This window comes from Amia ocellicauda, chromosome 5 (genome assembly GCF_036373705.1).
Source record: "Amia ocellicauda isolate fAmiCal2 chromosome 5, fAmiCal2.hap1, whole genome shotgun sequence".
Taxonomy (NCBI): Eukaryota; Metazoa; Chordata; class Actinopteri; order Amiiformes; family Amiidae; genus Amia; species Amia ocellicauda.
The window spans coordinates 34631747-34644308 of record NC_089854.1 but is presented as its reverse complement, the minus strand read 5'-3'; the positions used below and the strand labels follow the sequence as shown (position 1 = coordinate 34644308).

General features: G+C 38.8%; 1 protein-coding gene across 2 annotated transcripts; it reads right to left on the bottom strand.

The window, feature by feature from the left end:
- Positions 1-758: 758 nt before the first annotated feature.
- On the bottom strand, positions 759-11735 carry LOC136750108 (erythroid membrane-associated protein). Of its 2 annotated transcripts, none has more exons than XM_066704904.1 (10): positions 11531-11735; positions 7624-7707; positions 6596-6697; positions 5995-6096; positions 5432-5560; positions 3383-3520; positions 3094-3145; positions 2408-2434; positions 2288-2314; positions 759-1598 (listed from the first exon to the last, which is right to left on the bottom strand). In XM_066704904.1, the coding sequence occupies exons 2-10, from the start codon at positions 7684-7686 to the stop codon at positions 1039-1041; spliced, it is 1200 nt and encodes a 399-aa protein (XP_066561001.1). In that variant the 5' UTR covers positions 7687-7707; positions 11531-11735; the 3' UTR covers positions 759-1038. The 2 variants fall into 2 exon arrangements, with proteins under 2 accessions (XP_066561001.1, XP_066561000.1); XM_066704903.1 differs by having other exon boundaries at positions 5432-5563; positions 11531-11732.
- Positions 11736-12562: the final 827 nt, after the last annotated feature.

The following is a 12562-nucleotide window of genomic DNA, read 5'->3' as shown; positions in this document are numbered from 1 at the left end:
TCTTTATCGTATCCATCCAGTTATTCCACCTGCAGCAGTGCTGGCAATCATTTTAAAGGCAACCCTCTATTCACTGATTCTCATTCCCTTATACACAGATTTCAGGTGCCTGTTCAGTGCTTGTAGTAGCTTTTTTATTTGTATATTCCATCTTCAGACCTGGTTCAGAACATGCCCACGGTAAACCCGTTACATACCAGCATCGTCACTGTAAGAGTTTGAGTGGTCACTACTCAGGTTTACTTTGGTAACTGAATTTAAATCCAAGGCTCCAGTATGTATTGTTTTCTATGAAAAGACAACATATGGGGCTGTATTGCACCACCTACTGCTGAAGCTGCATTTCATTTTAAATTCCAGTTCATGCCGTTTTGGTTTCTTAAATTGACACATGTCTTGAACCATCACTACTATAGGACTGCACTGTGCAATACATGTATTATGCTAAAACATTTATAGCATAACATCAAGCTGACATAAAGGCCACATTACAGCAATATTTTAGGTTTATTTATTTTCATCACTTTTCTGATATTATACCTCTTTTATTGTATTCACTTTACAATTTGTGGAGTTTTGATTATGACTGTTATGCTTATAATGCACAGATGTAGAACTGCATGTTAGTGTTTGTAATACCCTGTAAGTCACCTTGGATCAAGCTAAATGACTTTATAGTAATGCTATTAACATAAGATGGCAATATATCCCTACATTGTGTGGGGAATTGACCTACAAAAAAATAAGGGAAAAAAGGATATGACTTCAATTTCCTATATTTATTAATCACACAAAGTGCATATTTATTGCAGGTTTAGGATTGTACAAGTCAACAATAACATGACATTATTTTCTTTCATAGTAGGCTAATACACAGTATGAGCTAATTACAGATTCTAACGAGTTAGAATGAAGAATAATTCATAAGCAGAAACGAAATTAGCAGTTGTCTGAAAGCATGCCAGTTTTTACAACATCTGTAGATTTCCATGTAATATATATAGTTTTAGATTTGTGAGTTGCACCAGGGTGTACAGCTCAACCCCACAGACACTGGCCCGGGCAGAAGCAGTGTTCCTTGACGCCCACAGACCGTATCACCAGGTCTTTGACAACCTCCACGGTGCCAAAGACAGGGTACAGTTTCTCTGTGAATGTCTCATTGTAAGTGTAAATGTGAGACCTGGCCTCCACATTGTAAAAGGAGAGCTGGCCCGCTTCATAGTCAAGATAGATCCCTACTTTGCGGGGTATGAGGCTGGAAGGGAGGGGAGTGAAAGGCACAGTGAGGGCCTTTAACTCGCTGCCTCTCTCCAGCCTCAGGGTCAGATAACCAGTATGGGTGTTAAGAGACTTGAAACCTTTCCTCACGGCCGACTCCTTGGCCACTCCCAGCCTCCAGTCCCTCTCCCCCACCTCAGCCTCCCAGTAGTGTCTGCCAGACGTGAAGCCTTCCAGGCCCACCGCACACCACCATCCATCGAAGCGCTGGTGGTAGTTGGGCAGATCCTTCCTCTCGAAGCCGCACCTCATTCTCTTATCGTCCTGGGAGAGCACCAGGTCAGGGTTGGCGGTGTCAGGATCCAGAGTCACTTCCACTGGGGAGGAAATCAGCCATTTTAAATGCCATCTTCTCTTTAAAAAGTCAAGACAGCAGAGTCCTTGACCTCCTTCTGGTGATTACTCAAAACACATATTTTCAGACAGTACTTGTAATTTAGTCATTTACTCTCCTGTAAGATTGCACTTTACAACGTTTTATCATACAACTTGCCTTGTGTTACTAGCACTCGTATTGTTATTTTGATTTCCCCTATGCCCCCTCTCCCTCGGCCCTTGACTGTGACCTAACATCTTGTCTGCACTCGGCTTTTACAACCCAGGATGTAAGACCCCATAGTGTATACACTTGTGTAAACTGAATTTGTAAAATGTATTATGCTTTGAATTGCACTGTTATGTAAATTGGAATTTGAAATGTTTTGTGCCTTGAACTGCACTTATATTTAGTACTTTGTATTGTGCTTATATTTTGTAAGTCGCCCTGGATAAGGGCATCTGCTAATAAATAAAAAATAAATTAATAAATAAATAATAAAACGTGGCAGACTATCTCTTGATTGATGTAGCACAGTCAGTGTTGAGCTCTTTTATTCGTGCAGTGCTTGTGTGTTGACAGGGAATTTTGTAATCTGGTTCATGACCAAGATTCATAATATGGAATGCAAACACTCATTGGCTGCTGTGAGAATATTGATTAGTTATAGAACAGAAATTAAACGGGTACCTGATGCATCACAGATCCAGTTCCACACTGCAAGATAAGAAGGTATTTGAATTAAATAAATGCTTAATTCACAGAAATATTTATCATCTGAAGACCGTGATTAGGTATAATTTCACCTACCTGAGTGTGGGATGTATCTTGCTGCATCTACAAGTAGACAAGAAGCCCAGCGTTAGAGGCAAATTTAGAGTAGGTTAGCTATCTTCACTCATCCCTCCTTTATTCTCTTATTCTTGTGATATTATGTTTAAAGGCTACATAAATAATATGTGCATGGAACAGAATGACCTAAACTACTGAATATTTAATGTATAAAATGTATCACATTCTGTTCCAAAAACAGAATGAATAATCTGCAGACTTGAGCAAAGCTTTCACTTCAAGCTGCCCCAGAGTTCTTAGAAATGGGAATGCTGTATAAACTTTGTATACAACAATTGACTCATGAATGACATGAAGACCAAGTTAACTACTGAACTTTAACCATTTCCCTTTCCACTTATTCTAGCTATAGCTGAAGCACTGAACATCAGAGCAAAACTAAACCTTACCTATAAAATAGCTACAGTTACATTGCTAGTTTTAACTTTTAACTTTTTACAGACATTAAATGTATCTGTGATCAAAATGATAGACAAATCATAATGGTAACTGTAAACAAAAATATTAGTACAGTGAAAAAATGAAAGTTATCACATTATTTGTAAACATGTTGATGTCGTCGTCGTCACCCACCCCCTGCGACTTTGATGCTCTACTGGCCATACAGACAGTGACTCCCCCCGTTTACACTTTCTTCCACTCACCAATTTTCTGGGTTCTTTGCTTCTTGGAAAGCCAGAGCTGAGGAATCAGTCCCTGAAACAGAATTTTCAGTCATATTTACATTCTAGAACACATTCTGTCTGAGTATATTCCTGCAACACTGTAGTTTACCGATTATGACTATAGCTCACAAACACAAGCAGGGGTAAGCTTTCCATTTTTCCAAGCTTACTCCACACTGCAAAAGACATGTAATATTTATATAAATAGATTTATTGTAGGAGGAAAACATCTGATGCTGCTGACCCTTAACCTGTAACCCATCCCTACCTTGTCCTTGCCCTCTCTCAGCACAGCCCACAGCAGCAGCTCCATGGCGGACAGGAGACTGGGGAGCCGGCCGCGCTTCCACTGCGCCTCCAGGTCATCGAGCATCAGAAGCACCTGCTCCCCCGGCCACACGCTGCGCTGCAGAGACAGACACAGAGACAGTCACAACCTCACAGCATATTTATATTCAAGAACAAAAGGGGGGGAAGGCAGAGCAAGAGAGCACAATCACAACACAAGAATGCCTTATGGGATTTATGCTACTAACATCTGTATGCATTTTGTGGAAAAGGTCAATCTATGCACATTGGAAAACATACAATCATGTCTTCAAAAAATCAGTATGCACCTGAATGTGTGCTGCACTTTATATTTTTGAGTACGTTTTTTTGCTAGCCGAGATGTCCACAGGCTGCCTCATAATGGATACCCCCCCCACAACCCCCGCCCAATCAGCTGAATTACAGAGTTCAGATAGGAAGCATGTAAATAACACACATAAATGACAATGTGATGGTTATTTAAGGCTCAGCATTGAGAATCTTCAGAGGTGATTGCTTTTAAAATTGTAGTGAGCCCAGGAAAGAAGTGGTTTCAAAATAATAAAATAATACAGAAACAAATCTTTTAAAAAAAACTCTAAAACAAAAAATCTAAGCTGGTATATGGTGACAGTGAGGGAGGAAATAGACTGAAGGACAGTAAACAAGGCAGATCAGGGTCAAGATATTACAAATTTATTTATAAAAACTTTAATTATAATCCTATTGCATCCACTTGTTGTGACTGAGCCAGACATTTTTTAGATGTCTTTACAATTATAGTTGTGCATGTCAGTGTCAATGCATTTTTAAAATACATTTTCAAAATACATTTTCATTACAGTTTTGCTGTAATCCAATCCAAATTTCCTCATCATTATCTTAGGCATACAAGTTTTTTATTTTAAATCCGTACAATTGTGGAAATAATCATAATCCAATCACATTTAACATGCATAACTGTCCTGTTTTAGTTCCATGTTTCATTACTTTAAAATTATACTGAAGTCTACAAATCTAAAGAGACTAAATGTAGGTTTACCTAGCATTTATATATGTCGGATACACTTAAAACATTAAAAAAAGAAAACAAATAATGTGTTATTACCCAGGAAAATAACTGGGGACCTGGGTATTTTTCAGTGTGTATTTGGTCCCAGATTTGCTACCCTTCTAATCTAAAGGGACAGAATGACAATGTTATTTCTGATACACCCACACTGCAGAAAAGGAGCTCATTTGCATCATGGACTACAATTCATTATGCTAATTGTGCTACTTATAATGAAGTGGTTTTCAACACTGCTCTATCGAGCATCTATTATATAATACACCCAGTGGCACCACATACGAGTTTCCTGTAACTAACCCAATCTTACTCATAGAGTTGTAAACTGACTGTGCCATAGGGAATGGAAAAAAGAAACTGGGTCAGTCAGCCACTTTTAATCATAAGCTCACACAGCGCACAGGGAGAAGACAGAGACGGGGATAATAAGTATTAATTCACAGACATCCCCACCACTATAGGATAGAGAGAGAAAGAGAGAATCAGTGAATTCTTTTCAGTATCAAAGACACACTGCTCCAGAGATAGAGATACTGATGGAGAGCTTTACTTTTTAATTTGCACCAAATGAATGACTGTGGCACAAGCTGTTAATGGCATTGAGCACCTCTTTCCATAATAAATTAGATGCATTTAAAAAGGAATTTAAAAAACCCTGCCTGTAGGTACATGGAGTGATGACAGTATAGTCTTGACCACAAAGTGAAGCAGGGCAGCAGCTGCTGTCTATGAAAATGTATACAACCAAAGCAAACATAATTGCAGGGCTTCTCTGACTCGTATCCACTCGGCTGAGGGAAAACAGCCCCTTGCAGCTGCAATGGCAGAGGAACCAAGGGACTACTCAAGTTGTACTAATTAGAGCTGGTCCACATTGAACTCAAATATCAGATAGACTATAGAGGAGAGCTCCTTCCATCTCCTCCATCTTCTCTCTACCTCTGGTTTGGTCTTCAGCTCTCTTGTCCAGTCCAGGATAACCCTCTGGGCAGCCTCAACCTTCTGCTCGCCCCATCCCAGTCCCCTGAAGTCCCATTTCTCTGAGCAGCCATCAGTCTGCATCGGTGTCTGCTGCAATTCAAACACAAAATCAAATCTGCACAACGGTTTTCTGCAGTAGTCTGAGACAGAAACTCTTCTAAAGCCGATTTTGTTTGCCTTTTGCTTATCGTAAACCCAAGTGTGTAGCAGAATACACAAATAAGCACAGATGAAAGGGGAACTAGCTTTAAAATGGTTGGTTTATATGTACTAGTCTGTTCCATTCTATCATTTTAGTATCTCTTCAGACATAAAATTATAACTTCACATATCACAATTATGTCTACTGTAACTACCCCAAAGGAGAGCTCTTCCGTGTTTAATAATGTAACATTTAGTTTTTTCTCCTACAAAGTTAGTGACCTAATGTTTTGAGTTATGGGTGACCTTTAAAGAATAACAAAAGATTCACAGATCATACATTAATCAGCTTTTCTGTCGGGTAGAGTCCCGCACTGTACCTTGCTCTCTATCACAGTAGCCCATTCCAGGATGAAGGTGCGACACTCCTCTGGGCTCCAGATGTCCTCGTTCATCCAGATGTGACGTAGAATGTCTGAGCTCTGTACCACAGACAGAAGTCATCAGAAAGTAGAACAGGTTGGTACCTAGTATCCTTTCTCCTTTGTTTAATGCTAAATCATATGTGCAAATTATTTCTGTGCTGCTTTGTGCAATTTCTTGAATTAAAATAACAATACAACACTACACCTGCACCTATGATCAGCAAAGAACCCTTGGTGAAATGTCTCTAAGAAAAAGGAGTAAGTACATTTTGCTCTCAACATTGTTTTAGTGGTTCTCTTCAACATTATTATCCAAGACATTTCTTCAACTGAAAAGTGTTAAATATTAAAGGGATATTTTTAAATAATTTTGGTAAACTCTGTATAAGATATTGGGCAAACCTTAATCTAATGTTCTATTCCATGGCAAATTGCCAAAAGGCTGCTGGTGTGTGAACAGTAACAGAACTGCTGTGAGACTGAGCTGGGCTGCAGTGACTGGGCATTGTGCTTGCATGTGCGTGTGGCAAGGAGGCTGGCAGTGTACTAGGTCTACCTGGCACACTCGATTCACCTCCCTGGCCAACTCCATAACGAACAGCTGGCATTCCACCAGAGGCTCTTTCTTCTCATTTCGCAAGGCTTTCTTCCGAGAGTCCTGGGGAAGGAGGTGAAAAGGAAAGGAGTTTAGCCGTTTCTCATTTTCAGAATGCCTTGCACGTCTCACCTTGGAATACACTCAATTCATCCATTTAGATCCAATTAAAAAAAGTGTATGGAGTCTTCGGACCATCAGAACTTGTCCAAGTCCGATAATCCAAGAGATCTTAAATTGTGTTTTATTATCAACAATGTTCATTATGTAATGTTTTGATGGCCCCCCTTATCTGCTTAAAAGGCTCATTCATTTCATAGCCAAGCAAAAAAAAAAAAAAGCTTCTAAAGTATCCCTAGACGTTGAGTACATCAGTGTTTGCTGCTTGCTGGGCACAAAGCTTCAGTTAAGACCCTTCAGGCTAATTTTCATCCTGACCATGATCTATCACAACAAGCCAGCAAGTCTTCATAAAGTTTTTTCCAAAATAGGAGTTCAGACATCTCACTGGAAACAACCACAAAGGATTGAGCAAAAATTATATAACAAGTAAACAAGATTCCCATTTCTCAGTTCATATAGGATCTTAGTCCTTGAAGGCAACAATCCAGCAAGTTTGATAAGTCATCCTAAAACAGTGAAGAATTAGAATTGAGAAGATTTGATTTGCCAAATAGATCAAAAACATTTAAACCATGCCTGATTCTGGTTCTCCAGGAGCAAGGTTGGCCCTTCATCAATAGTATTTTCAAATATCATGGTTTGAGATCGAGAACCAGGTCCTATTTATTGTCAGGTTATGCTATTATATAAACAGTCTGGTCTGAGTTTTTAAATATTGTAAATACATTATTTTTCTGCTTCATCATCACCTGAAGCTCGAAAAAAAAAAAATGACAAGGATCAATGTGCAGTGCATTTGATTCTATTAACTCCCCTACTGCAGCATTATGGCAATAGGAATGGATAGCATAACCAGCATTATTTACCTTGAAGCGGGTCTTGAGGTTCTTGGCTGGCTCAATGAAGAACTGTAGACACTCTTTCATCATCTCTGCAAGTTAATAACCTTCCTGAAGGGTAAACACACACAAATAAGTAATACTAGGCTCCTGGCCTTCTTTGATTTGGCAAAATCCTTCTTTAAAGTATTATTAGTTGCAGTATTATAATTATTAAGCCAACACAAATTTCAGGCTACCCTATGCATATAACTTTTGTGGAGTATGCATTTCTCCCCGTGGTTGTGTTTGTTTTCACTGGGTGTTCTGGTTTCTTGCCACATCCCAAAGACATGCTGCTTATGTTGATTGGCTACTTCTAATTACCCTGCAATCATGCCAGTGTGGGGTGTGTGTGCTGCCCCATGATATGCTGGCATCCTTTCCAGGGGGTACCCTGCTTTGCGCCCTTTGTCTACTGGATTAGGCTCTACAGCACTGTGGCCCTCTAGTTTATTTACAGTTTTCATATGATCTCAGCATTAGTGGGCCCATGTTTGCGTATTGTCTTCACTGCAGGAATTCCATCTCTGTTAGCCTCATTAATAGGCAATGACAATTAAACAAAATTAAATTAAATTAATCTTTCTGGTTCTTAACTGCTACTTTACTAATACAGCACAGTTAATTTCAATAGAGGTTGACTTAGTGTTACCCTGTATTGCATATTTGCAAACAAGAGGAGATTTGAATAACAGAAGCCTGCAAGGGGGGTTTATCAGAATTGCCTAGTATACTCACAAAACTCAATCACTGGCTTCTTTTACAGAATAGTAATGTGCTACGACAGTGTTGCTGCACACCCACACTCCATCTAAACAACTAATTTGAAAACACAGGAGTGCAATGGAATCTGAAACAGCCTTAAGCAGCACTTTTAAAGGGGTCAACCGTTATGCTTGGTTGCGTTGACTCTGCAACTTTTCACCAGAGTGCCAGAGAGAGCCCTGCTCTACACTCAGCTTAGTTTTTTTTCCTACATTTTGGATGGTGTGGAGGTAAACTGACTGAATTATGTTTTGATCAAGCAAAATATCACATGGCTGCTTTACCAGAGCACAGCAATAACAAAAAAGTAAAGATAATGTATCACTCCCTGCTGCTTGAAATCAAAACACCTGTACACAAAGTCAGTCACAAAGGACACCTTGACAAAGGTAAACAAACACTAACAGCTTTAGCACTAGCATGATAGCGACTGCATTATTAGTTTGAGGTGTCATCCTTGGACTTCTGGAAGGCAGGAAGCAGCCCATTCCTGCTGAAGCAGAAGCATGAGAGAGTCACAAGCAGTGTGACAGGGATACATTCCCAGGGATTGATCAAGGATAGCACACATGACTTGTGCTTCATAAAACCAAGTCTGGTGACTGGCAGAGCCATGACAGAGTTGTGATGCCCATAGCATCTAATCCTATGTTTTTTACAATCATTAATTACTGCACATCCACCACATCTACTGTTAAGCTGTTCATATTCAGATCCGAACTACAATGTATCTTATTCCACAATATCGTTATAAAACAAAACAAAGAGGTGCATGTGCTCTTAGGACACAAAATGTAGTTAAACAAACACGCATGGCATGTAATTAGCTTTAAGTAAATAAAATATCACATTAAGTATGGAAAGAATTAAAAAAAGAAAAAATGGTACAGTCTGTAAGACACTAAGCTGCAGTGCATTTTTCTCTGCTGTAAATATTGCTGGGTGGTTGGTATTGTAGGCTGCCGGGCACATTTCTCCCCTTTGCCCTAGTTCCTCAGTTACCTTAGAAGCCTGCAGGGCCTCAACTTAACCATTTATCATAAAGGTCAGTGTACATCGTTTACCCTTACTTAGCTCTAAGCCAAGTGCCACAGAGACCCATGTTTAGGTCAGATTCGTGCAGGCTCAGCAATTACAAGTTGTTTTGGGGAACCAGGTTCATTGTTCACTGTCACTTACAAGGCCCAAGCTATAGTGGTGTTGTGATATGATTGGTTAAGGAAACATTATAAAAGTGGTAACCAGATAAAGGAGAAAAATAAGAACTAAGAAGGAGGAAGACCTAGGGGACGAAGTCTGACACATCAGCTTGGCAGCTGCTGACCAGACTGACCACAGCTGCTCTGTGTGAGGAGAGGAGAATAGGGGTATTATCCATTATTTTCTGTAACTCAACAGAAGCTTAATAATACTTGTTTTAGAAATATAATCAAATTCTATTAGTTTTACATTAATTCTGTCACAAATAAATGATTATTGCACACCTGTGATCTGACTGCGTCTTCCCTCGGAAAATAATCTTATTGCTGTAGGCAATAATACAATAATAATAATACAAGTTGAATTTAAACTGTACAGATTGGCTGGAAATCATCCATAGAACAAATTCCTCTTACAAATGTAACTGCAAAGCAGGGACTGATTGTTAAAAGGGTGTGAAGAAACTCAATGAAAATACATGAATTATAGGCTAAACTATTGGGATGTCTAGCAGAGCAAAAGGCAAAAGAAGAGCATTCATTTCTGCTGCAATCCTTCAATGGGCACATCGCACCACTTTTCCAATAATGGCTGCAAAACATACTGTACCCTCATGCACCTGTCTCATGCACTTCAGCAGCAGCGAGACATGCTGGTCTCTGAGGGTCTTCCTTTTTTGTTCCCATTCCAGTTAATTCTAGTGGTGCTTTGGGACTCTGAAAAGTTTTCAGCACCATTTCCATTAAAGTACTTTCAATCCCAGGTGTGTTGTATTCATTATTATAAGGACTGTAAACACATGGGACATCTTAAAATGTCATCAATTGTAGCAGTAGTATTCTGATGTCCAAAATGTCACAATACTAGTGCTAGTCTATCAACCTGCCACCTCCACTATGAACAATGCACTACAGATCAAACGGTTCTGGTTCTTATCAGATCTATACACTCCCTTTGGTAACTAATGACACAACATATTAAAATAATGTTTTTACCTAATCAAATTGTGCAAATCATTAAAAAGCCTAGACTAGCAACCGTCCTAAGTAAATACAATTAGGCTACATGTGATTTTATACATCATAACGTATTGAAGCTGATTATATTTAACACACAGGTCTAAGATGAGGGTTTGTTTTCAGGAAGCCTTTCTTAATTGAGGTTGAAAGATTACCTACTTTCTGGTCATGCATCATAAACAAGATCAATATCCCTAATTATAAAAACATGAACAACTGTGTATTGTTATTATCAAATGGTGATTTGTATAAATACACATTCACACACCATGCTTTAATATCAACTGCAATTGGGTCAAAAGAAAAGAAGCTACATGCTATAATAATGTGCACTGATTTCTAAAATGGCAGAACCTACGATAAAACAAAGAAAGACTCTCTTTCTCAAAGTACTCTATACCAGGCATTAGAAAACCTGGGCTGATAAAAGGCTGACATTTCCTATTCAGTGCTTCCATTCTATGATCAATTGTTATCTTTAACATGTCCAGACTTAAAATTAAAAAACATGTTTTTAAAAAGATAGCTAAATAAACAAAATCCTTATACCCTTGTGACGCACACTGCACCTAGCAATTAATTAATTAGCAGTAATTAAACTTTGTATTTTCGGATTACTTTACGCATTAACACGAGAACATGCAGCTTGTATGCAGTCTTAGCATGCATGCAGTTGCACATACATAACCTGCAGTAGCTCCATCTCTACAGAATATAAGAACTATATTGATAACAGTCCTTTAATCCGTCTTAGATTTTGTTGATACCGTTGGATCAAAACAAAACCTAATATGTACTTTGCAATATTAGTCAATAATGCCAATTTCTAGGTAATTCACTTAGTTAGATGCAGGAAACATGCGTACGATGTTGAAAATGTGAAAGTTGGAAAATGCGACTTGACTTACCTGAACAGTTGATAGCAAGATATAGATCTGTAGCCGTTCTTTGTTGAACACAGTTTTAAATAAAGAAAATAAAATAAAAGAAAAGGCTTAGCAGACTGTGGCGTAAAACACGCCTCCGTGTGAGAGTCGACTGCAGCAAGCTGACCTTGTTTACACAGCCGCTCTGCCGGAGATCACACCGACGCTTCGGTACACTTCGGAGATTTCCGTCTGGACGAATGATAGGTCTCCTACGCGTAGCGCAGATTTCCACAGCTCTGTGCGGGTCTGCGCTGCTCCACCAATGGGATAGCTAGAATTCTGCAGATCTGCGCAGATATCTGCGCTACAACGACGCGTCGAGAGAGCAGTAGGTCTGCCACCTCCCTCTCGGTGGCCATTTTTGTTGTGGACGGCGGAAGCGACACAGCAGCGGCGCGGAGGGTTTGCAAGCTGTATGTGTCCGACGGTACACAAATAATCCATTTGATATACTGTATTTCTAACTACAATTTTAAAATCACACAGGAGATTGTACACAGCCACTTCTTTATTATAATTAAAATGTAATAAGAAATATTACGCCTTCACTACAATAATAACAAATAGTATTTCAATATGACATTGTTTTGACGCAAATGCTTTAATTTAACATACTCGCTTTGGTTTCATACTTTATGTTTATAAATTAATTTTCACATTACCTTCTTTGGCCAAAACTATTACGAATACGCAGAAACATATATTGTTGGCAAGAGACCTGCTCTCCCCCGTTTCAGCACAAATCCTGTTATCCTTGGATCAGAAACAATTGAATTGGCAAGATCAACCGTTTCACCATTGTGGATAACGAAACAGTTTTCAGCTATTAACACAAATATTTAACAATATTTCATATTTCAAACATCAGTTTAACTAAAATAAATTACTCTTTAGCTTTTATTTTGTATTTCATATAAAAGTCCTCAAATAGCTTTGTTGTGTTTAGGAAATATAATCATGGTTGTTTGAAAATTGCAAATTAAATCCAGAATACGTAAAAAATAAAAATGT